This window comes from Bubalus kerabau, chromosome 16 (genome assembly GCF_029407905.1).
Source record: "Bubalus kerabau isolate K-KA32 ecotype Philippines breed swamp buffalo chromosome 16, PCC_UOA_SB_1v2, whole genome shotgun sequence".
NCBI lineage: Eukaryota > Metazoa > Chordata > Mammalia > Artiodactyla > Bovidae > Bubalus > Bubalus kerabau.
The window spans coordinates 74,923,790-74,949,597 of NC_073639.1; the positions used below are offsets into that span (position 1 = coordinate 74,923,790).

Consider the following 25,808-nt stretch of genomic DNA (forward strand, 5'->3'; position numbering starts at 1 on the left):
CAAACACATGTTGAGAAATGAAAATAATCTTATGAATTTTATTAAATAGCTAAGTTATAAGAACATCTAATCTGAACACAAAACCATAATTTTACTTTACATTGATTAGCGTTATTTTTGTCCCTTAACTTTCCCAATTAATGGAGACATTAAGTCCTCCTGCACGAAATTACACGAATCCCATGGACAGAGGAGCTTCAGTCCATGGGGTTGCTAGGAGTTGGACACAACTGAGCGACTTCACTTTGACTTTTCACTTTCATGCATTGGAGAAGGAAATGGCAACCCACTCCAGTGTTCTTGCCTGAAGAATCCCAGGGACGGCGGAGCCTGGTGGGCTGCCGTCTCTGGGGTCGCACAGAGTCGGACACGACTGAAGCGACTTAGCAGCAGCACCAAATGAGTAGGTACCAGCAGCAAATGAGTATATACCAGCAATACTACAATCATGTCTAGGTGTTTCTATTTTTACATGGATTTTATTCTTGGTTCTAAATTTATTTTTTAATATGTCTTAATATAAAATATAACTTGTAGATGGTAAAAATAACATTCGGTATCAGTATCAAGTTCTTAAATTTTGAATTTTTTGTTAACTTTCTGATTAGAACATTTTGATCAATACTTAATGTTAGTGGCTTGTAATATTTCCTCTCATAAATTTTTCAGGTATATGTACAAATGTTTTAACTAATTCTCAAAAAACTAGGAAATAATTGCATCTTTTTCAATGTTTTTAAAAAGACATGCATACAATGCAATGTAGAACAATGTAGTGGCTCAAGTTTGTCACATATTTCAGGTGAGGAAATGCATGTTATGTCTTTTTGTGGAGTAATTCAATAGTAAGATTTCCATATTTTTCCAAGGAAATTAATCTTCTTGCTTGTTTTCTCTACTAGCTCAGCGATGCAGCTTCCTAGAAAAGTTTGCATTTTACCTCCTTAATTCTAGAGGGTTTTTTTTGCTTTTTGTATTTATTTTCCACATGTGCCCAGCAGGCAGCGCTGTGGGACAGCCCTGGGGTCCATGCACCGCTGCTCAGGGAGCATCACTGACTCCTGGAGCTGGGCTGGGGGCGGCGTATGCACCCCTAGGGGCACTCAGCAGTGTCCTCTCTGGCTGCAGAGTCCCCTGTCATGTGGTCTCAGCAGGTGCTTCCTCCAGGGTCTCCCAAGAGGGAACTCCCTTCCACCCCCTGAGTCTGGGCTGTGAGCTGAGCTCCAGCATCCGGGCTGAGAGATGGGCTGGGCGGGTCCTGGGTGGACCCCTATTTGCATGGCAGCCCCTTCTCAGGCAGAGGCTGGGCGAGAAAAGAAGACCTGGGGCAGCCCAGCCCCACAGTGGGGACCAGGAAGCTGTGAACACCATGGCCTGGACTCATCTCCTGCTCGTGTTCCTCTCTCTCTACACAGGTAGGCACAGGCCCCGGGCACCAGGGCTCAGTCCCAGCCTCATCAGCCCCTGGGGCACAGACTCTGGGAACCTTTCCTGCAGCTCCTGCCCCCTCTCCCCTGTGTCTGTGTCTGCAGGTTCCCTCTCCCAGCCTGTGCTGACTCAGCCGGTCACCCTCTCGGCGTCTCGGGGAGCATCAGCCAGACTCTCCTGCACCCTGAGCAGTGGCTACAATGTGAGCAACTATAGCATATACTGGTATCAGCAGAAGGCAGGGAGCCCTCCCCGGTACCTCCTGAGGTTCAAGTCAGACTCAGATAAGCACCAGGGCTCCGGGGTCCCCAGCCGCTTCTCTGGATCCAAAGATGCCTCGACCAACGCAGGGCTCCTGCTCATCTCTGGGCTGCAGCCCGAGGACGAGGCCGACTACTACTGTGCTGTGTGGCATGGCGACACTAGCGCTTACACGGCTCCAGACCAGTGAGGCAGTGAGACAGAGGCCTCCCCACCCAGCCTGCTCGTGGCTCGGATGAAGCCTAGTTCAGGGGGCGACTTCCAACTGTCAGATGGTAGACAAGCAACCCATTTTCCTCACACCAGCAGATTTGATAATATTGTATCTTTTGCTTCAATTTAGCTTTTAGATTGCTAAGATACTCTTATCCAATGCCAGTTTTCTTGGGCAAACATTGCTTGTTCCGAGATAAAAACTTTTTGATGAAGACATTGGCTGAGCCCAGAAGAGGTGGTTTCAGGCCAGGCCCAGCTCAGGGTCAAGGGCTCAATAAGACAGGCTTCTGTGACTGTTTCACTTGGGATTTTGTGATATAAAAGTCAACATGCAGAAATGAATTGTATTTTGTAGTTCGGTAACGAACCTCCAGTTTCTGAAAATAAAACCACTAACATGTATGACACAATCAACAGAAAACACTTAAAGATAAATCTGAGGAAGATCAGAAGGCTATGCGCTGAAAAGACAAACACGCAAGAGAAATCAAAGGCACAGTGAACAGTTACTCCTCATCTGTCGTTCAAAACACTGAGTGTCACTGAGATAAGTCATTAAAAGTGGCACAACATAACATTGTAAAGCTACTCGTTGTTGAGTCGCTAAGTCGTGTCTGACTCCACGGACTGCAACACACCAGGCTTCCCTGTCCCTCACCATCCTGGAGTGTGCCCAAGTTCAAGTCCACTGGATCCGTGAGGCCACCCAACCATCTCAACCTCTGTCATCGCCTTCTCCTCCTGCCCTCAATCTTTCCTAGCAAAAGGTGTTTTCCAATGAGTCATAAATATGAAATTATGCTGAAAATTAATGAGAATGAATAGGAAAATGTTCAAGTCGACAATTATTTAAAATAGTATATAATTTTAAAATTATGTAAATTTAAAAGTAGTTCAAAAATGTGTTACTTTGGTCCCAGAAATAAAAAAAAAAACTTAAGATTTGACCGCATTTGTATGATAACAATAAACATTCAGCAAGAAAGATAAAAGAAAATTTGAGCAAGAGTGAAATATTTTCTTCCAGGAAAACAGTGAGTAGCCGGGCTGTGCAGTCCCTGCATTATTTACAGTGGTGCTTCCTTAGACCTGTTTCCCTTGAGAAGTTGGAGGGGGTGTGAGCAGCGGGGACGGGGCGGAGCTCTTAGAGGTCAAAGGAAGGATGATGGTTCCTGACGCCACACAAGGGTCACTCTGCCTGCTCAGAGTCAGGCTCTGCAGCAGTGACGTGCCACCTGCCCCTCCCCGCTGAGCACAGAGTCCTGAGCGCAGTCTGCGCTGTCTCAGCCGGGCCCATTGTCCAGCTCAGTGCTCAGGGCCTCTAGTCCTGGAAAGAGCGACAGAGCTGGCGGTGTGAGGTGTCTGGGAACCAACAGGTCCCAGCCAGAGACCCCAAACCACGATGCCTGCGGGTCCCCAGCCCTCAGGAGCCGCGATTGGTCCTTTGGCTCCAGACGCTGTCGCTCAGGTTCCTTGACGACTGCGGGCTCCTATCCTCGGATGAAAGAGGAGGAGGAGAGGGCTGATCGTGATCCGGGCTGTGGACACAGGTGGTGCCACCACAGACACCTTCATCCGTGTCCTGGGAGCTGGGAGCAGAGTTAGCCGCACTCAGAAAGGTGGCTTCTGCTTCCCAAGCCTACAGGGAGTGAACACGTGGCAAATGTTTTATTTCACTTGGGAAAGAGGAGACCAGGAACTAGTACAGTGGGGTCACGGAGTATAAAAACAAAATGCTTATTATCCACTGGGAAAGGACCTCGAAGCAATCCGTGTGTGTGTGTGTGTGCGTGTGTAAGGCACTGCTTCATTTCTAATGAAGGAGAAAGCACCCCCGTCCTGCACGGTCGGGAGGCTGCTTCCACGGGGTCGTCACGGTCCTGACCTGACCCTGATAAAAGGAATATGTGTCCCAGACGCCCCCTCAGTCCTGACCCCTGAGCTGCCAAGCGCGCCGTGTACAGACTGACCCTGAGGGTCGGAGGGGAGCCCACAGATGGCCCTGAGGTCACAGGGGACACAGAACGGGCTCCTGGCCTGAAGGCAAGAAAGAGACAGAGCACAGAGCAGGTCAGCAGCTTCCCTGAGGGCTCTGGTCACCAGGTCACAGGATGTGTGTCTGGGCCAGGACACCAGGGGGCGCTCGGGGGGCGTTCCGAGGGTGGTTAGGGGATAGGAGCTGGGACTCTGGTGCTGCCTGGTGGCCTCTGCTCACAGCTCCCAGCTGTGACCTCCCACCCCAGGGCCACACACAGCCCCGCCCCAGCCCACCCACTGGCCACCCTCAGGCACAGGGGCCTGAGCCATTGCCCAGGGACGGGTGGGTAGGAGTCATTTGAATGAATGGACCCTCCCCCTCTCAGGGTATGAAGAGGGGAAGGAGCAGTGTGGGGACCCTCTGGTCAGCTGTGGGGCCACAGACGGCAGGACACCCTGACCGTGTCCACCATGGCCTGATCCCCTCTGCTCCTCACCCTGGGCCCTCTCTGTACAGGTGACTGGATGCAGGGACAGGGGAAGGGCCCTGGGAAGCCTCACAGGCCTTGCTCCCTGCTCTCGTGTCTGGACCCCCGAGTCACCATCTCGGTCTGTCCCCCTTCCAGGATCCTGGGCCCAGGCTGTGCTGACTCAGCCGTCCTCCGTGTTTGGGACTTTGGGTCAGAGAGTCACCATCTCTTGTACTGGAAGCAGCAACAACATTGGGAGTTATGTGAGCTGGTACCAACAGCTCTCAGGAAAGGCCCACAGACTCCTGACCTATGAAATTAGCAAACGACCCCCAGGGGTCCCAGATCGATTCTCTAGCTCCAAGTCTGACAACTCAGCCTCTCTGACCACCTCAGTTCATGCTGAGGACGACACTGATTATTACTGTTTCTCATGGGCTGACGGCTTGAAAGTTTGCACAGTGCTTCAGGCCAGAGAGAAGGAGACAAAAACCTGCTTCCCCAACAGCCATGGGGCTTCCAGGGCAAGGTGTTGCCCCTCCCTTCCTGGAGTCCCTGAGACCACGGAACCCAGCAGACTGAGTGTGCCCTGACTGCAGCACAGCTGCCCCCTCAGCTCGACTCCCCTCCCTAGGCCAGTGGCACACAGGGGTGGTCACACGCCCCTGGATGAAGGAGCTGCTCACAGCGGTTGCCCCCGGTTCCCAGGTCGGAGTCGGCAGCACAGAGCAGGGGGGTCAGTGCCGCCCTTGCTGGGTCACTGGGCAGTGAACGCACATTCCTGAGCTTCCGCCACAGAAGCATCTCCTGTTAAAGGAAAAGGAAATGGAACCCAGAGTTTCTACAAGCAATTTCCACACAGTCCAGGGTCCAGTAAAAACTGTCACTTCTATCAAGAAGCAGGAAATTAATTATTGAAGGGAAGTGAGATTGCATAGACATTAATGCTGAGATGCCTCAGATGAGGAAATCAGGTGACAGATATTTTGAGGGATAAATCTTCAAATCTATTTGATGAGCAAATACAAACACTCTTGGGTCCTAAGGAAAAGGAGATAAATGAACAACAACAAAAAAAATAATCATGCGAAAAAGTAGTCAGAATCTTTTGAAAATAAAATACATGGAAATAAAAGAGAATTCTTCATATGTTATCAAAGACATGTAAAACTTATTATTTAATTCATTTATTTGTTCATTGACAGAGTATTTGGTGACAGGAAAAAAGGCAGCCCCTACTTCTTCATAAGGCTTCCCAGGTGTCACTCGTGGTAAAGAATCTGCCTGCCAATGCAAGGGACATAAGAGATTTGGGCTCTGTCCCCGGGTTGGGAAGACCTTCTGGAGCAAGAAACGGCTACCCACACCACTGTTCACGCCTGAGAATCCATGGACAGAGGAGCCTGGTGGGCTACAGTCCATGGGGTCACAAGAGTCAGACAGGATTGGGAACCAAGCAGGGGAGCAGCACCTTGCTCCCACTCTCACCGCCGTGAACGTTCCCCGCATCCGCCACCAGGGGCTCTGTGCACCTGCTCAGAACTGGCAAAGCCTCACCACCACACCCATATGGTCCCCTGAGCTGGCCCTGCACCTGGGCTCAGCGGCCTGAGTTGGACGTGGCGGCAGGTGCTTCCTCTCAGGGGACAGACTCAGAGCTGCGGCCCCCAGGCCTCCTGCTGGGAGTGAAGCTGCACCCGGGGCCGAGCACCTAGAAGTGGAGGGTGAAGGGGTCAGGTGGTCATCAGTCCCCACACTCTTCCCAGAAACAGAGGAAGGGAAGAGCCCCTAGAGCCCACCCCGTGCACCCCTCCAGCTCTCCTCAGCCTGCTCCCGCTGCTCCTCATCTCTTTGCTCAGAGTCTCCACTCCAGCTGACCTCATTCTTGACTTTCCCCCAATCATGAGCCTCTCTCTCTACAAACGTGCACTGTTGACCTGCATGGTCATGACCGTGTCAGAAGGTCATGGACGTGTTTCCGATCTTCCTGAACTGGACACTCACTTCCTCGTCGCCCTCCTTGAACCTCTCTAACCCCTTCCTTCCCGAGAAGCCTCAGGTCTCTGGGTCTGTGTGTGACCCAAGTTCGTTATCCCCCTGCTCCTCTCCAGGTTCCCCTTGTTTCCCAGGGCATCCATGAACCCCTCTAGGAGCTGATTTATCCCGAGTTCTCACACTCCGATCTGTGTGCACATCGAGTGAGGATTCGGGTAGGAAGAGAAACCCTGGTCCTGAGATGAGGGAAACGATTCCTGGCTGAGGAGTGTCTGTGCTCAGCTGCTGTGGGATTGATTTTATGCACAGTGAGCAGAGAAGCTGCTGGGGCCCTTGGCTGGGAAAACAGACGCTCTTCTGGGGCTCTGCCCCAGGAGACATCACTGCTGGTCTGTCTGACCATGTCTATGATCACATCTGAGATTCCTGAGAACAGCTGATCTGCCTTGTCATGTCCTGTGTCTCATCTCAGATCTGAGGCTGACCCATGGCTCTGATAACTCAGCCTGCCCTGTTTCACAGACAGAACGTCCCGCTAAGACATGAAAATCCCTCAGTGGAGATCCATAAGTATTAGAAAGACTGGTTCTGGCCCTGCCTCGTTCAGAGGCCAGTATAATTAAGAATGGCAATATCTTTCTAAATGTGTTCTTTTACTTAATAATAAAATTTCATAAGATACCTCCCATGTGATTTAGTTAAAATTGTATTTAATGAACAGAACCTACAAAGAAAATGATGTTTTAAAAACAGTACCGAGGCAATGCAAAATTAAAACAGAACTAGGGTCCAACACAACTTAGTGACTCAACATTTCCTTCAGTTATATTTATGCACGTATTTAAAGTGACGACCTTAGATTTTCACTAATCCGTGAACACATTGTGGTTCATTTAAAATCTCCAAGTCACACACCCACACTGTAACACGCACGTGCGCTACAGGGTAACTGCCTTGGCTGTTCCTTTCCAACTAAACACTTCCTGAGCCGTGTAATTTCAAAACCAGTTTGGGAGAGTTGACTCTAAGAGCTCTTATCACCAGGTCACAGGGAGTGTGTCTGGATGGGACACAGGGGACATTCCCAGGCAGTTCTGAAGACTTATGCACCCACAGTGTAACTGGGAGTGGGGAAGTGGTCATTTGCATGAAAGGCTCCCAGCCGTGACCTCCCACTCCCAAGCCCCACACAGCCCCGCCCCTGATCTGGCTACCCCAAGGCACAGGGGCCTGACTCAGGGCCCAGGGAGGGTCAGAGAGCTGGGGGGGTCAGAGAGCTAAGGTGTGGGGGCAGAGAGCTGGGCAGGTTAGAGAGCTGGGGGGTCAATTTGCATGAAAGGCCCCGCCCCCTCTCAGGGTATGAAGAGGGGAAGGAGCGGTGTGGGGACACTCTGCTCAGCTGTGGGGCCACAGAAGGCAGGACACCCTGACCGTGTCCACCATGGCCTGGTCCCCTCTGCTCCTCACCCTGGTCGTTCTCTGCACAGTTGACTGGATGGGGGGACAGGGGAGGGGCCCTGGGAAGACTCACAGGCCCTACTCCCTGCTCTCATGTCTGAACCCCCTAGTCACCATCTCTTGCACTCCCCCTTCCAGGATCCTGGGCCCAGGCTGTGCTGACTCAGCCGCCATTCGTGTCCGGGACTTTGGGTCAGAGGGTCCACCTCTCCTGCACTGGAAGCAGCAGCAACACTGGGGGTCTTTATGTGAGCTGGTACCAGCAGAGCCCCATGATCGGCCCCCAGAACCCTCATCTATGGTACTACCAGTCGACCCTCGGGGGTCCCGGACCGATTCTCCGGCTCCAGGTCTGGCAACACGGCCACCCTGACCATCAGCTCGCTCCAGGCTGAAGACGAGGCCGATTATTTCTGTGCAACTTACGAAAGTAGTAGCTATCATGGCACAGTGCTCCAGGCCAGGAAGGAGGTGAGACAAAAACCTGCTCTCCTCCAGACATGGGCCTCCTGGGACTGAAACATCTCTGTCAAAGCAGACACTGTAGCAGCAGCTCTGAAATGGACATAAAATCATATTCATTTCACACGGTGAGAACAAGAATGTGTGGCCACACTTCACAACTTACTGCACGTTTTCACCCAAAACGCCTTCAGCTGCTCTTCCCAGTCCTTCTGCTCCATGTAAGACCATTTAGGGGAGAGGGAATTTGGAATACTCCACCATGTTCAAACCTACGTGTTCAAACACTATCATTTTAATTTCTGATCTTGAGTAGTGTGTTTTCTTATTATTTTCGACTGATATTTTAGAAGAATCTCAACTTAATGGCTGCATTGTTAACTTTCTTCTATAAGGTTGCAGGTATATGAATTCTACCCCTGTTTAGTGTTGGTTTCTCTCAGCACAGAACAGCTGGTCCCCTGCTGCTGTGGGTGTCAGCATTGGATCAGCAGCCCTGAGCCACGGACTCTTGGGACCGGCAATCAGGGCCTGTGTGTGTGGAGACCCCTGTCCCCTCACAGACCACAGCTGACTCTGTGGCTCCCGGCACCCTGAGCATGACATCAGTGTCAGCCGCTCTGCTGTTACTGGAACCAGCAGAAGCCAGCGAGCCCTCCTCTGTCCTCCGATCCTACCTCTCAGACTCCAGTAAGAACCAGGCTCCAGGGTCCCTGCAGGTTTTCTGGATCCAAAGATGCCTTGGCCAACACGGAACTCCTGCTCGTCTCTGGCTGCAGCCTGAGGATGAGGCTGACTCTGACCGTGCAGGCTGGTGCAACAGGGCTTCTCACAGCGGCACAGGTAGACCGGAAACTGGGACGAGAGCCTCAGCCTGTCAGGGGCTTGCTCTTAGAGAACCGTCAAAAGGTAAATAATACCCCAGAATCCATTTATTCCTGAGGTATGTTCTGGTTCATAATATGTCTACTCCCCATTGTACAGTCAGTTTTGCTCAAGTCTCAGAAAATGTAAACAATTTCTGATACCACTGAAGTGCAGCCTGGTCATCCATGTGATCAAGGGAGCCATGGAGCTGAGCTCCCTCACTTGTGATCAGGAGCAGGAGGCTTTCCCAGATGTGCCTTCAGCAGAGTCCGTGGACCATCCCAGCAGGCAGATCGTCCCCCAGGGTGTGAATCCTGCTCCTGAAGGGGCAGAGCAGAGAGCGTGAGGAGTGAGGGGCACCGGTGATACATCGCAGGAGGCAGGGAAGCCCGGGAGTGGTTCTCCTGACCCACAGGTGCTGGCTCTGTACTGGCCTCCCCTTCTCTCCTCTCCAACCCACTGGAGCATTTCCTACTTCAGGGTTGGGGTGGTCTGTGGACTGTCAGGAGCAGGGGCTCCCCAGGATGTGCCCGTGTCCCTCTGCTTGTGACTCCTCTGATGAGTCCAGATCCAAGGGCCCATGTCCTGTAGAAGGATCAGCGGGGAAGCGGGGATCGCCATGGCAATGATGACAAGAGATTCCAGGCAAAGTCCCTGCGTTTGTGACCAATGACAGAGGTGAGGGACAGTCAGGGTTTCGGCCCTGTTCCCTGCCCCCTGGTGGGTCCACACGCCCTCCTGGATCACTCTGGACCCCAGCCTCATGAGGAGGCTGGTCATCAGCATCACACAGCTCATCACTAACCACAGCCACAGGGAATCCCCGTGTGATGGGGATGTCTGATGAAAGCTTGCCCTCTGCTCCCGTGTCGACCCATCACTGCCCTGACCCTGACTGTGACGTCACCAGTGCCGGTTCAGGTCTCTGCTGTCACTTGTGCTATTAAATCTGGGCAGTCTCACCTCCTCATCCAGGTCCATCATTATGGGGTCCATGAAGTTGTCTCTTTTTCTCTCTCTTCTCCAAATACAAGCAGAATGCCCATGTGCCCAGATACACAGGGCCCCTCACGGGTACTGAGCACGACGTCAAGGAAGCAGAAGCCCAGCGTCTGTGCCCTGGAGCTCCAGGGGGCCTCTCCCACCCCCTGCATGACCCTCTTCTGCTCCAGGCTTTGTGCTCTGCCCTGAACCCTGACACTTAGGGAAGCTGGGTCCTCCCTTTTTCCGGGGATTGCTGCCTGAAGAGCCCTCCTCTCCAGGTACTGGGAGACACTCCCCATTAGGATGCGGCTCTCAGACTCCTCACTTGCTCATTTCCTCCTCTTTTGCCTCATGATCTCTCCCTCTTTTCTCTCTGTGCTTCCTTGTTTGAGATGATATTGGATAAATGTCACTATTTTGGACACAGCGCTTATAAACCCACCTCCATTAAATCTATGGATTCTAACAATCAAAGGTTAGGTTAGACTTCACCATGTCCAGTGAAGATCAGGTAACGGTCATAAGGGTTTCTCAACCAGAGATGAAACAGGAGCCCAGACAAGGATGAGATTCCCATTTATAGGCATAATCTTTTATATCAAACATTTAATATGGAAAGATTACAAAGTTAGGCTAAAAACATCTTTAAATATCTGAGTCAAAGAGAAGTACTGTGAGCACCATGATCAAGGGTGAATGAGAACCCCTGGAAGTGACCAAGAAGAGATTTGTTGTTTCTGAGAACCTCCTATGCTCTTTGCAAAGAGAGAAATAAGAAAAGAGCCATTTAGTCCAGGCTGGGATGGTCCCAGGAGGCCCTGCAAATTCAACCTTGACTACCTATCAAGCTGGGAAGGAAGCTCAGACAGAATCATGACCAGGCACCACCCACGGGCATGCTGGGAGTTTGAACCCTGGAAGCTCAGGTTCGGGTGGTTTTGTTCTGGCACTGAACCCACGAGCTAGGCAGAGCAAACTCAGACATCAGGGAATCCTGAAATTCATTAGTTTATCAGCATACCATTCAGGGGTCTGAGGTCATTAGTTACCTAGAAAAATCAATGACCAGGACTAAACTAGATGAAAGCGACTCATTCTACTGCCCTGGGCGGTGACATCAGGAACACCCAGCTGCAAGTGTGAGAAAGCCCTTCCAGGAGGCTGTGGAGTGAAGTGGGGGAGGAGGAGGTCTGAGTCCAGCAGGGGGCGATGTGGGTCTGTCCGGAGAGCCCAGGGTCCTGGCCAGGCCGGCTGGCACCTCCTCTGTTGGCTCTTGCCCATGTGGGCAGCAGGGTCCTCAGTGGAGGGTGACGTCCTGCACCTGGACCCCAGGGGACACGGCAGCTCTCAGCTCAGAGCCGCAGGCGTGCCTTTCAGTTCCTGCTGCTCTGTCGTGGGGTCAGTGCCCAGACCTGACATCCAACCAAGGACAGAGGGACGGTCATACAACAAAAATGAACTTCCTTCAGGAACCTCGACCTCCAGGGGTACCTGGACAGGGGATGAGAGACCCCTGCAGAGGCGGCCCCATTGCCCACAGAACACCCGGTTGTTCCCGGTGGAAGAGGGGTGCAGGCAAGGACCCGCTGTCACCATCTGTGTCATTTAAAAACGTTCCCTGGTGTGTTATTTGGCAGTTTTAACATTTTGAATTGAACTATGGAAACTGACACTGTGTCAGTTTTAGTGGCTCCCTTACTCATTCCTTCCCGTTATATTAATACTTTATATTAACACTCGTAACATGAAATATGTGAAATTACAAGCTCCGCCAAACTGTCATCAATATGTTCCTATAATAAGAAAAGAATTCAATAGCAATACATATTTTTCACCTCTATGAGTTGAGGTTCTCAGGCACCTCTGACAGAAATCATGTGGATTTTATTAAACAGCTACTTTAGCAGCAAATGTGACATGAATACAAAATAAGAAGAGCATTTAACACTTTTCATGTCAAAGAAACAAGAGATGAACAAGACTTTTCCATCTCTTCCACACACGTTAACTTGAGATGTCTGAGCTCCTTCTCCTCCTCATTGCCCCCACACCCCTCCTCTGTCCCGGGTCCATCAGCTCCACCCAGAACCACAGGGAAGGGAGTTTTACAAGTTCCACACTGCTCACCACACCTACCTCTTTACACACGGGGTTTTTCTGTTTCCGATGATGAGACATGTATGCCAACTTTGTTGGAACTGAGCTTGCCAGCTATCATCATTGCGTGACAAGATGGTGACCTTTTTACCCTTAAATTCTACAGTTCTCCTGAAGCTAGTCCACACTGTCATATCTTTTTACAGCACAGGAGGCTGTCACCCCAAGCCTGGCCGTGGGGCTCTGCATGTCACCACCCCTGCCCTGGTTCCCGCACCGCCGGGACTAGAGACACTTTACAAGACTGTGTTCTAGGGCGACTGCTCACCCTTCACAGCAGACACAGGCTCCGGGATTTCCTGCTCGGCTCAGGGCTGGAGAGGAGGACGGACAGCACCGCACAGATGGGACTCAGGGTTCCCTGAGAAGACAGAGAGTATTCTAAAGACGGGCTCAGGTGTGGGAAAGGCTGGATCATTGCGGCAAGAGAGACAGACTTGCAAACTCCTCCTTCAGCCTCAGACACTCCAGGGAGGAGAGAGCAGACCGAGGTCAGCAGGTCACAGGGGCACATTTGCTGAAAGACGTCGCCCCATCTCTCAGGGGCTCCTCCCCGTGCTGTCCCTGCTCTGCGTGAGGTCCAGCATCTGCCTCCTTCAAGTCTCCCCACCCCAGGGACCTCAGGTGACCTGGGCAGGGAGAGGAGGAAGTGATTTGCATGAGGCACCTCCTCCTCCTGACGGGGGTGGAGGCATGAAATAGCCCAGGACCCCACCTGCAGTCAAGGAGACTCAGGAGGCCATTTCCTGGGAGGGTCCCCACCATGGCCTGGACGCTGCTTCTGCTCAGGCTGCTCGCTTATAGCTCAAGTCAGGGGCCGGGACTCTGCACCCTTGGGGCACCTCCAAGCAGAGTCTCAGGACACCTCATCTCCATAACAACCGCTTTCTTCTTCTGTCTCTCTTAGGGGTGGAAGCTCAGATTGTGATCCAGGAACCGTCACTGTCAGTGTCTCCAGGAGGGACGGTCACCCTCACCTGTGGACTGAGCTCTGGGTCAGTCACTACTTACAACGAACCCAGCTGGTGCCAGCAGACCCCAGGCCAGGCTCCCAGAAATGTTATCTACAACACAAACACCCACCCCTCTGGGGTCCCTGATCGCTTCTCTGCCTCCATCTCTGGGAATAAAGCCACCCTCACCATCACGGGGGCCCAGCCCGAGGACGAGGCTGACTATCCCTGCTCGCTGTACCAGGGCAGTGGTAGATACAGCTGCACAGTGAGGGGAGCCCATGGGGAAGCGCTACTAAAACCTGCCCATGTGCTCGGGGGGTCAGCCTTTAGAGGCGGGAGAAGCAGGAGAGGGTGGAAGTGGTCAGCACCCCTGTGGGGACGGAGGCTCCGGATCCATCTCCTGTCCCGTGGTACACGGCCCCGTGCCTCTTGCAGGCTCTCCCCGGGTGTGTCCAGGTCTCCAAGAGGACCCCTCAGCCCATAATGGGGGGCTCAGGTGCCCATTTTATCAACAACATTGAGACTCAGAGACCCCAGCACAGCCAGCACGACCCTTCTTGGTCTAAGAGTTTTAAGAGACATACTCAATTTCATTAACTTGATGATGCAGAATAAAGTAATCCCTAAACATTTCTTTACACGTGTGCAATAGTCTGATCCACAGAACACGTGCTGATCTCTTTATACGCCACGTGCTCCCAGTCATCACACTGAAGCTAATCATGGAAAAGAAGCTTTGAAAGCCTGCAAGTCTGATACTGTCTCAGACAGGTCCTGCTCTCTGAAAGTCTTTCCCCAGACTTCTAGGCTTTTTTTATTTTGGTCTTCAATTAATCAATCTGACATACTTTTAATATTTTAAAATGCAATATTAAATGTCTATGAATTTTATTGATGACCATATTGGTAGATTTTTTAATGTACATATACATGTATACACATGTATGTATGTATGTATATTTGATTTTGGAAAGTGTTGCTCCCTGAGAAGCTGGACACTCAGTGTCTCACTGCCTGTGCGCATAGCACAGGGCATGGCTGTGTATGTTCCTGGGCTGAATGTGAGCTGGCATCAGCCCCGGCCCAGCACCACTTCCACCAAGAGATGGAGGCTGCGGGGATTATAAGGGGCGCTGTGGGTCTCCCCAGGGTCTGCACTGTGGGCAGCGCCTGCTGTGTGACCCCCGCCCCCACCAACTACTAGGCCTGGCTGAATGGGTCTCTGTGTGTGATGGGCACGCAGCAAGGTGTCCTCTGTGGCCTGGGCTGGGTCCCTGCTCACAGGTCACTGTGGATTCCGGGAGATTCTTTCTCCTGGTCCCTCCTGGGGTGCAAACTCTGAGTCTCCCCGCCTCACCCTGATTTGCTAAACTCACCCATGAAAGAGGGGACTTGAAAGAGTTTGTGTCTGTGGTTTGGGTAACCAGCAACCACAACACCACAACAGGACTGAAACCTTGGCTCTTGAAAGAATGGCCATCCCCGGGCCTGCTCTGAGCTGCTCTATGTGGGTTTGGTCCCACTTGGGGGATGGAAGGACGTATGTCCTTGCCCTGGAGGAGGAGACCCAGAATGGGGAGGCTGGAGCCCTGAGTGCAGATCTGGGCTCAGAACAGCAGCAGGAAGGGCTGAGTGGCCAGCACTCCAGCCGTGAGTGATCCTGACTCTGAGATCAGCTCAGCCGGGGTGGGTGAAGGGGAGGCTGTGGGCACAGGGGCCCCTGTGAGGAAGGGCAGGCAGGCCCTGGACACAGTGGGGGAGCTTTGAGGGTGCCCCAGTGAATGAGGGAGGCGCAGAGTGTGGCGATGGCACAGTGCTCTGGCGCCGGGTCCTGAGTGTTTGTGATGGAGGGATGTGTGTGTGTGTGTGTGTGTGTGTGATATGGAGGTGTGTGTGTGTGTATGTGTGATGGAGGGGTGTGTGTGTGTTAGCGGGGTGTGTGTTTGTATGTGTGTGTGTGATAGCGGGATGTGTGTGTGTGTGTGTGTGTGTGTGTGTGTGTTTGTGTGTGAGATGGAGGTGGGTGTGGAGCAGGAAGGGCTGGAGGAGTGTCAAGATCACAGCCTTTACTTTGGGCAGAAGGAACAATCTGGGACCTGCAGGCAAGGCTTCCTCTGTGTTTCCCTAGTGCCTCAGAGGCTCAGAAAGAACTGGCCCACAGCTGACTCCTAAATATATCCTTTGGATTTGGTGTAAATTCCTGCTCTCTGATCCTCCGGAAGCTGAGCAGGCCTCCCTGTGGGCTTGTTGTGGGCATCGCTGGCCACTCGCTGTGGACGCACCCTCCACCACCCACCCTCACTGTCAGCCTCGTCTGAATTATTATCATTTCCTCCATTTCCCTGAACTTGACACGGTGACCCGAGGGACAACACCAGTTCCAGGGGTATCCCAGCCGTGTTGACAACACTGGCTGGAGGCTTCATCCTTCTCTGACACCCACGTCCTCATTTTCACCAGGAGGCACCAGGATGCGGAAAGTAAAGCAGTGTAACCCAGGACACAGAGAGTTTTATAAAGGCCCCTTTGCCGTGTGTGAGAGGTCACACTTCAGGTTTTGGCATCAGACTCATGAGTTACAGACACCCAGTCATGGAGTCTGCAGCTGCTGTGGAAGGCAACCAGGAGTCGGACACGGTGAGGAGCCGGCTGTGGAGGAGGCTGGGGAGTGGCGGGGAGGTGGAGGGCATGGGTCCACCCCGAGGGAGCCTTGGGCAGGCTTCAATCTCAGTGAGGGCGAAACACCTGGGCTCAGTTGAGCGGTTCCTTCTCCTGCTCCAGGAGATGCTGCCACAGAAGTGGTGATAAAGAATGGGTGGGAGGAGGGCTGCGAGGCCCCAGGACCCGCCCTCAGAGCTTCTCAGCCTGAGTCTTCATCTCTGACCACGAACATCCTTTTAATGGGGCGTGGTTTTCTGCTACTGAACGTGGAGTGGCCTCTCAGGCCACCTGTGCCCACGCAGCCACCGCTTCTTTTTTGGGTGTTTGTTCTAAAAGGTCTTGTAGGTCTTCATAGAACCATTCAACTTCAGCTTCTTCAGCGTTACTGGTTGGGGCATTGCTGGGAGCCACCACGGGAGATCCCACCCATGACAAAGGTCATGTGGAGAGAACCTGACAGGCAAAGGTGGATCAGGCCTCAAGGGACCCCCTGGATCTTCTCGGGCATCTACCCCAAAACCAGAATCTGTCTGTCTTACTCTTTTGTGCCTTTCACCAACTCTTCTGACATTAACAGGGGGCTATCCCCGACCACCTTTCTCTGGAAAAAGTCAACTTAGGGCTTTAGTTAATAAGTCTCCTGGGCATGAAAGGAATATTTCTATTTTAACCCCTCTGTTGGCATTCTAGCTTGCCTGACAGGTTTATCCATACTCTTGCAGTTAACACACATGTTTGTTCACTACTCCCCAACCTTGAAAGGCACGGGAAGCCAAAACATTCTAAAAGTCCTAATGAGCATAGAGTCCTTTAAAGGATGAAAAATTATCAGAATAGATAGTACTGGTAAAGGGCTTCATTATTGGGCTAATGCTTGCTGCCAAGTTCCCATATCTCTTATCCATTGTGCACCTGGGAGTGCATTAGTTAACATAGTTGGAATGTAAGAAAAACAAGTAGCAGCCTTGGAATTAACCACATCAGACCTTTGAGCTAATTGGTTCTTTCTTTGTTGTGACCCTCTGCACCCTTGCTCCGTGAGAATGTAACTCTGTTTAGTACTTTCTGAGGCTGGGAGAAATAAAGAAGAAACACTTCAAGGAAAAATAAGTTTTCTGGTTGAGCAGCCTTTATCAAAAAAGGGTCATAAAATGTCCACAGGCCTCTAAGGCCAGAAGATATTGTACACAACATTGTTTATGGGAAAGGTATGCAGAAAAAATCCTGGTTTTGATAAAGACAAAACAGATGTAATGTTTGGGCTGACTCTGTATGACTTTGCATTTTTCATTTCCCTCTATGTACAAGTTAAGGTATAAAAGTTCCTTTTGAAAATAAAGTTATGGGCCTCACTCACCGAAGCTTAGTCTCCCCGTGTCATGCTTTTCTCCTTTTCTTTCCTTTTCTCTCTCTGTTCTCCTTTCAGGATGACTCCTTGGAACACAGGAGCTTTATTGGCTTTCTGTGTTAATCAAGGAAGATCAAGCCTCTGTTCTCTTTGCTTTGCTATCCTTTCGTCTATGCCATCATCCTGAGGGTACCCCTGGATCCTGCTGGGGCTGGACCCCAGCAGGGCATAGACTTGGATTACTGTGATATTGAATGGATTGCCTTGGAAATGAACAGAGATCATTCTGTCATTTTTGAGATTGCATCCAAGTACTGCATTTAGGACTCTTGTTGACCATGATGGCTACTCCATTTCTTCTAAGGGATTCCTGCCCGCAGTAGTAGATATAATGGTCATCTGAGTTAAATTCACCCATTCCAGTCCATTTTAGTTCGCTGATTCTGAGAATGTCAACGTTAAATTCACCCATTCCAGTCCATTTTAGTTCGCTGATTATGAGAATGTCAACGTTCACTCTTGCCATCCCCTGTTTGACCACTTCCAATTTGCCTTGATTCTTGGACCTAACATTCCATGTTCCTATGCAATATTGCTCTTTACAGCATCGGACCTTGCTTCTATCACCAGTCACATCCACAACTGGGTATTGTTTTTGCTTTGGCTCCATCCCTTCATTCTTTCTGGAGTTATTTCTCCACTGATCTCCAGTAGCATATTGGGCACCTACCGACCTGGGGAGTTCCTTTTGAGTATCCTATCATTTTGCCTTTTCATACTTTTCATGGGGTTCTCAAGACAAGAATACTGAAGTGTTGGCCATTCCCTTCTCTAGTGGACCACATTCTGTCAGACCTCTCCACCATGACCCACCCATCTTGGGTGGCCCTACAGGGCATGGCTTTAGTTTCATTGAGTTAGACCAGGCTGTGGTCCGTGTGATTAGAATGACTAGTTTTCTGTGATTATGGTTTCAGTGTGTGTGCCCTCTGATGCTCTCTGGCAACACTTACTGTCTTACTTGGGTTTCTCTTACCTTGGACAAGGGGTATCTCCTCACTGCCACCCCTCTTGAGAAACCTATATGCAGGTCAGGAAGCAACAGTTAGAACTGGACATGGAACAACAGACTGGTTCCAAATAGGAAAAGGAGTATGTCAAGGCTGTATATTGTCACCCTGCTTATTTAACTTATATGCAGAGTACATCATGAGAAACGCTGGGCTGGATGAAGCACAAGCTGGAATCAAGATTGCTGGGAGAAATATCAATAAACTCAGATATGCAGATGACACCACCCTTATGGAGGAAGGTGAAGAGGACTAAAAAGCCTCTTGACGAAAGTTAAAGAGGAGAGTGAAAAAGTTGGCTTTAAGCTCAACATTCAAAAGGAAGATCATGGCATCTAGTCCCATCACTTCATGGGAAATAGATGGGGAAACAGTGGAAACAGTGTCAGACTGTATTTTGAGGGGCTCCAAAATCACTGAAGATGGTGATTGCAGCCATAAAATTAAAAGATGCTTACTCCTTGGAAGAAAAGTTATGACCAACTTAGACAGCATATTCAAAAACAGAGACATTACTTTGCCAACAAAGGTCCGTCTAGCTTATGCTTATTCCAGTGGTCATGTATGGATGTGAGAGTTAGACTGTGAAGAAAGCTGCTGCTACCACTGCTGCTAAGTCGCTTCAGTCGTGGCTGACTCTGTGCGACCCCATAGACAGCAGCCCATCAGGCTCCCCCATCCCTGCGATTCACAAGGCAAGAACACTGGAGTGGGTTGCCATTGCCTTTTCCAATGCATGAAAGTGAAGAGTGAAAGTGAAGTCGTTCAGTCGTGTCCGACTCTTAGCGACCCCTTGGACTGCAGCCTACCAGTCTCCTCCGTCCATGGAATTTTCCAGGCAAGAGTACTGGAGTGGGGTGCCATTGCCTTCTGCAGAAGAAATCTGAGCACCGAAGAATTGATGCTTTTGCACTGTGGTGTTGAAGAAGACTCTTGAGAGTCCCTTGGACTGCAAGGAGATCCAACCAGTCCATTCTGAAGGAGATCAGTCTTGGGTGTTCTGTGGAAGGACTGATGTTAAAGCTGGAACTCCAGAACTTTGGCCACTTCATGCAAAGAGTTGACTCATTGGAAAAGACCCTGATGCTGGGAGGGATTGGGGGCAGGACGAGAAAGGGATGACAGAGGATGAGATGCCTGGATGGCATCACCGACTCGATGGACGTGAGTTTGAGTGAACTCCGGGAGTTGGTGATGGACAGGGAGGCCTGGCATGCTGCAATTCATGGGGTCGCAAAGAGTCGGACACGACTGAGCAACTGAACTGAACTGACTTTGTGCACCTGAGAATCTGGACCCAGGAACTCAGCGTTCATGTGGCCCTGGAGCTTCCTGAGTTAGCTCACTGCATACCCCAGAGGGCAGGAACGTCCCTTCACTTCTGCCCTGGGTGATGTTCCCTCCCTCCTAGTCCTCCTCGGGTGGTCCCCTCTTCTCCTTACTCAGAGGGGGGCGCTAAGCACCAAGGCTGAGCCTGGAGGCGGGGGCCTGATCCGGGTTCTTGGGGGCGGGGCCTGCAGCCCAGGTGGGAGGAGCCTGGCTCCCTCTGGAGGCCTGGTATCTCCCTTCCCAGTGGAGCAGCCCCACCTGGGACAGCAGAGGGCGCTGCAGGCCCGCTCTGGAGGAGCTGAGGCTGTACTCCCAGCTGGACAACCACACCCTCTGGCTCCCAGGCAGGTGCCCTGTGCCCCAGGCTCCGTGGGGTCCCTGAGGAGTCCCTGACCAGGCCAGGCCAGCCCCACCCACAACAGGCCCCACACCCAGCAGGTGGGCAGACTCAGAGGACAAGGCAGGGGGGGCAGTTATGGGAGGGACCGATTTGCATGGCGACCTTGCCTCCCCAGGCTGTGGGAGGGATAAAGGAGCCCAGAGGGGCTGTGTCTGCTGAGAGACTGGAAGGAGGGACTCAGCGAGTACCCCCACCATGGCCTGGACCCCTGTCCTCCTCAGCCTCCTCGCCCACTGCACAGGTCACTGGATTCTCGGGGTTTGGGGACATGGCCCCAGTGGGACCCAGGGCTCTGTTCTTTACCCCTGGAGCCCAGACGGTGCTGCGGGACCCAGCCCCACCATCCCCGTGTCTTTCTTTCCTTTCTGCAGGGTCCTGGGCACAATCCGGGCTGACCCAGGAGGCTTCCGTGTCACGGTCTCTGGGTCAGTCGGTCACCCTCACCTGCACTGGGAGCAGCAACAACGCTGGATTCTATGGTGCGGGCTGGTCCCAACACCGCCTAGGTGCAGCCCCCAGAACCGTGGTGCTGGGAAGTTCTCGGCCCTCAGGCCTCCCAGCCCGGCTCTCGGGCTCCCGTTCTGGCTCCACCACCTTGCTGAGCATCTCTGGGCTGCAGGCTGAGGACGAGGCTGACTATTACTGTTCCTCGTGGGCCCACAGCCTCAGTGCTCCCGCAGTGCCCAGGGCTGTGGGGAAGAGCGACAAAAACCTCCCGCTGGCTGATGGCTCTTTGTGATGACGGGTGTCCAACAGCAGTGGGAGGACTGGGTTCTCTGTTACTTCTTCCTCCCCACACTGGAGGGTCTGGAGCTGGGGTCTCAGCACATCCTGTTCTGGGATCTGTCTGAGGGCCGCTTCCATGCTGGTCTCACGTCCACTCTGTGTCAGCTCCATGCATCCCCTGAGAATCACGAGGTGAGAGACTGTCCCCCAGGCTCGCACCCTCTGTACCTGGGAATCATTGGCGTACACTTAACCACAGTGTGAAGAATCATTCACATCACTGGACACGAGGCTGACCTTTCATTTTGGTCCTGGGAAGCATTCTATAAGCCCCAGGGATGTCCTGTCCGAGCGAAGGGTCTATGTCTGGTAACCTTGGACTGGTCAGATGGGATTCAGGTAGGCAACTCTGGGTCAAGTTCAATGCGGTCCTAAACATAGAGACAATAATTACAAATAATAACAATAAAGAAAAATTTGAAAGTTATTAGTTCTTATCAATCCTGGCCTTGGGTCTGTTAAGATACTTTATATTAATACTGTTCAGTTCAGTTCAGTCACTCAGTTGTGTCCGACTCTTTGCGGCCCCATGAATTGCAGCATGCCAGGCCTCCCTGTCCATCACCAACTCCCGGAGTTCACTCAGACTCACGTCCATTGAGTCAGTGATGCTATCCAGCCATCTCATCCTCTGCCGTCCCCTTCTCCTCCTGCCCCCAATCCCTCCCAGCATCAGAGTCTTTTCCAATGAGTCAACTCTTCGCATGAGGTGGCCAAAGTACTGGAGTTTCAGCTTTAGCATCATTCCTTTCAAAGAAATCCCAGGGCTGATCTCGTTCAGAATGGACTGGTTGGATCTCCTTGCAGTCCAAGGGACTCTCAAGAGTCTTCTCCAACACCACAGTTCAAAAGCATCAATTCTTCAGTGCTCAGCCTTCTTCACAGTCCAACTCTCACATCCATACATGACCACAGGAAAAACCATAGCCTTGACTTAGGTAGGTAGAATAGGGAAACGAAGTCCAAAATGGCGGTGGCTAAAAGACAAGGAAGGGAAAAGCCCATAAAAATAGAACAAAAGAAGGTCCGAGGACCAGAGTGAAGACTTTAGGTAGAACAAACAGCACTCCTGGCTAAGCCCGATTTGCATAGGGCAGGCCCAGGTGGAGGAAAAAACACATAAAAGGAGGAGCCAAAGCTCTTTCTCTCTCTCTTTCTCTCCTGCGTGCATGCGCTCTTTCTCTCTCCCTCCCTCCCCCGCGCTCCTCCACTCTCTTCTCTTGGAGTCTTTTGGTTGGCATGTCCTCACGCTTCAAGGATGGAGTCTCCTGCTATCTTCTAAATAAAATACAGCTGTAACACTGATTTGCCTAAGAGCTATAACACGGTTTGTCTAAGACCCGAGAGCTGTGACGCGCCGAGGGCTTTAATGTCCATCGCTCCAAATCTTTATTGTGAAGAGACAAAGAACCGCGCAACACACACTCGCATGACATAAAGATCTCAAAAATTTTGAGATATTAAGCTGCTTGTTTGGGGTACTTTGTTATGCAGCAGTAGTTCACTAATGCACTGCCAACTTTGGGTGATGTCTTTATACAAGGGCGCCTGTCCATTTGGTCCAATTTTAGCCAGAATCTGATAAGTCAGTTTAGAAAAAATACCCCACCCTTGATCTGACCACCCTCAGTATCACCTCAAATTCCTTATCACTCACCTCAGTATCTTATTAGCCTTGCCTCGGCAAGGTTTCTCTCAGTTAAGCCAGAACCCACCCTCACCCTTATGATCCTCTGAGTAAGTTTCCATCCACTGACATCCACCCTGTTGCTGTTCATTGCTTTTCAGCCTCCCAGTCTCTCTTTGCAACCCCGTGGACCCACCCTGTTCCTTAGCTGTAAATCCCAACTGTGTCCCTGCTGGAGTCAGACTTAAGCTCAATCTCTCTCCCCGATTATAAAACCCCACTGTAGCACCCTTACCTTGAATAAAGTTTTTCTTACCACTTTTACTTCAGTTCGGGAACGAACTGAATGAACTGCCTGGAATGTGGGAGACCCAGGTTCAATCCCTGGGTCCGGAAGATCCCCTGGAGAAGGAAATGGCAACCCACTCCAGTACTCTTGCCAGGAGAATTCCATGGAGGGAGGAGCCTGGTAGGCTACAGTCCATGGGTTCGCAAAGAGTCGGACACGACAGAGCGACTTCACTCAGTTCAGTTCAGACTTAGTTCAGTTCAGTTCAGTCACTCGATCGTCTCCAATTCCTTGCGACCTCATGAATCGCAGCACGCCAGGCCTCCCTGTCCATCACAAACTCCCGGAGTTCACTCAGACTCATGTCCATCGAGTCAGTGATGCCATCTAGCCATCTCATCCTCTGTCGTCCCCTTCTTCTCCTGCCCCCAATCCCTCCCAGCATCAGGGTCTTTTGCCACAAGTCAACTCTTCGCATGAGTTGGCCAAAGTACTGGAGTTTCAGCTTCCGCCTCAGTCCTTCCAAGGAAAGAATCTAGGGCAGCCCTTCCTTCCTGACTTTCCCCACCGTGACCATTCCCCGAGCGCATCACCAGGGGGCGCTGTGGACCTGCTCAGAACTGGCCGACCCCGAACACACCAGATGGTCCCCTGACCCTGCACCAGGGCTCACTGGACTGAGCTGGACATGACAGCAGGTGCTTCCTCTCAGGGGACTAACCCAGAGCCCCGACCCCCCAGGCCTCCTGCTGGGAGTGAAGCTGCACACGGAGCCCAGGAGTCACACCTGGAGGGTGATGGGCTCAGGGCATCATCAGGCCCCACCCTCTTCCCCAGGAGCAGAGGAGGGGAGCAGCCCCCAAGCCCAACCCTTGCACCCCCCCCCACATCCTCTTCTGCTCCTCTCTTGCTCTTTCCTAAGAGCACCCCTCTGATCCTTGACTTTTCTCCCCAGTCCTGGGCTCCTCTCTAAAACCCTTCACCAGCGACCTCCTCCTCCAGATCAACGTCACTCTATCAGGTCATGGGTCGGTTTCCAGGCTTCCTTGACCAGACGCTCACTTCCTTGTCCTCCCTTGCAACCTCTCTAGACCTCCTACCAGAGAAGCCTCAGGTCTCCAGACTTCAGGTGTGACCCCAGCTCATCCCCTCCCGGCCAGGGCTGTCACTGCTGCCTTACCTGGACCTCCTTTAACTCAGCTTATCTTCCTATGGTCACTTCTGAGTGTCCGAGGTCAGCAGACCTGACCTGTCACGCACGTTCCCTCAACTCAGCTCTGAACTGACCTATGGCTCCCATACCTCAGCCTGCCCTGTTTTCACAGGCTGCTCAGAGATAAGCACTGCCCGGTGGAGAGGCAATATGTGGCAAAAAGGGCTGGTTCTAGCCCTACCTTACTCAAAGTCCAAACAAATTAGGAATGCAAATATCTACGTAAAAATATTTTTACTGGATAATATTTAAAATTCCCTAGGATACCTATGAAGTCAATTAAAAAGAAATTTTTAATAAAAAAAGAACTTACAATGATAGTTTTCCAAAACTGTATCCTTGTGAATGAAAAATTAAGAGAGAACATAGATTTTCCGTCAGTTTAATTCATGCACAGATTTTAAGGAATGACTGTAGATTTTCACTATCCATTACGACATTTGGTTCGTTTAAAATCTCACACACGCAGCATGTAACACCTTACCAGTGCAGGGCAAGCTACAGTCAACCGTTCTTTTCCAACCAATCACTTCGACCTCTTCCTTCTCTAACCTGCTATTTGGGATGGTTGGGCCTAACAGCTATTATGTATCAGGATCCCTGGGGACACATGCTGCTCAGAGCCCTTCAGAGTCTCAATACAAACTGCTAGGAGCATCACCAGGCCTGCTCCCTGCAGCCGGTGCCCTGTGCCTGCAGGACAGACGCCCAGGAGGGGCCACTTCATAAGACAGGCCATGGGACAGGGTCCAGAGTGTGGAAGGCTTCACACACAGTAAGTTCTGTTCAGTTCAGTAGCTCAGTCATGTCCGACTCTTTGTGACCCCATAGACTGCAGCACGCCAGGCTTCCCTGTCCATCACCAACACCTGGAGTTTACTCAAACTCATGTCCATTGAGTTGGAGATGCCATCCAACCATCTCATCCTCTGTCATCTGCTTTTCCGCCTGCCCTCAATCTTTCCCAGCATCGGGGTCTTTTCAAATGAGTCAGTTCTTTGCATCAGATGGCCAAAGTATTGGAGCTTCAGCTTCAGTATCAGTCCGTCCAATGAATATTCAGGACTGATTTCCTTCAGGATGGACTGGTTGGATCTCCTTGCAGTCCAAGGGACTCTCAAAAGTCTCCTCCAACACCAGGGTTCAAAAGCATCATTTCTTTAGTGCTCAGCTGTCTTTATAGTCCAACTCTCAACTTTTCCATGACTACTGGAAAAACCATAGCTTTGACTAGACAGACCTGTGTTGGCAAAGTAATGTATCTGCTTTTTAATATGCTGTCTAGGTTGGTCATAGCTTTTCTTCCAAGGAGCAAGCGTCTTTTAATTTCATGGCTGCAGTCCCCATCTGCAGTGATTGGAGCCCAAAAGTGAAGTCTGTCAGTTTCCACTATTTCCCCATCTATTTGCCATGAAGCGATGGGACCAGATGCCATGATCTTAGTTTTCTAAATGTTAGGTTTTAATCCAACTTTTTCACTCTCCTCTTTCGCTTTCAATCAAGAGGCTCTCTAGTTCAAACACACAGTAAAGATCCAGGCATTTAGGAATGCTGAGTCCCCCCTCAGGCCTCTCTCCACACCTTCACCCCCTCCTCAGAGAACTGCCCCCGCTTCCTCAAGGCTGAGGGGACACACAGAGGAAGGAGGGCTCTGCCCACCAGGGAGGAGGCCCACAGAGGAGGGACCCTGCTGTCCTGCACAGAAGGAGACCCACCTTCCTGCTCCAGGGCCGGCACTGCCCTGACCTGTTCCTGATCTGAGAGGAATTTGTATCTCAGACACCCCTCAGTCCTGACCCCTGAGCAGTCATGGAATCCATGGACAGATTCATCCTGAGGATTTGAGGGGAGCCC

General features: G+C 51.5%; 1 pseudogene and 4 gene segments (V, D, J or C); all 5 read left to right on the forward strand.

The window, feature by feature from the left end:
• Positions 1-1,369: 1,369 nt before the first annotated feature.
• LOC129629696 (immunoglobulin lambda variable 5-39-like) lies at positions 1,370-1,879 on the forward strand. The segment is given in 2 exon segments: positions 1,370-1,415; positions 1,533-1,879. Coding segments are annotated over 2 exon segments (393 nt in total).
• Positions 1,880-4,353: 2,474 nt separating this feature from the next.
• On the forward strand, positions 4,354-6,067 carry LOC129629782 (immunoglobulin lambda variable 1-47-like; annotated as a pseudogene).
• Positions 6,068-6,254: 187 nt separating this feature from the next.
• LOC129629783 (immunoglobulin lambda variable 2-18-like) lies at positions 6,255-8,492 on the forward strand. The segment is given in 4 exon segments: positions 6,255-6,315; positions 7,916-7,997; positions 8,093-8,276; positions 8,475-8,492. Coding segments are annotated over 4 exon segments (345 nt in total).
• A 4,543-nt stretch (positions 8,493-13,035) lies between these two features.
• Positions 13,036-20,021, forward strand: LOC129629784 (immunoglobulin lambda variable 8-61-like). The segment is given in 3 exon segments: positions 13,036-13,084; positions 13,183-13,496; positions 19,884-20,021. Coding segments are annotated over 3 exon segments (498 nt in total).
• Positions 20,022-20,122: 101 nt separating this feature from the next.
• LOC129629785 (immunoglobulin lambda variable 1-40-like) lies at positions 20,123-20,778 on the forward strand. The segment is given in 2 exon segments: positions 20,123-20,280; positions 20,411-20,778. Coding segments are annotated over 2 exon segments (414 nt in total).
• Positions 20,779-25,808: the final 5,030 nt, after the last annotated feature.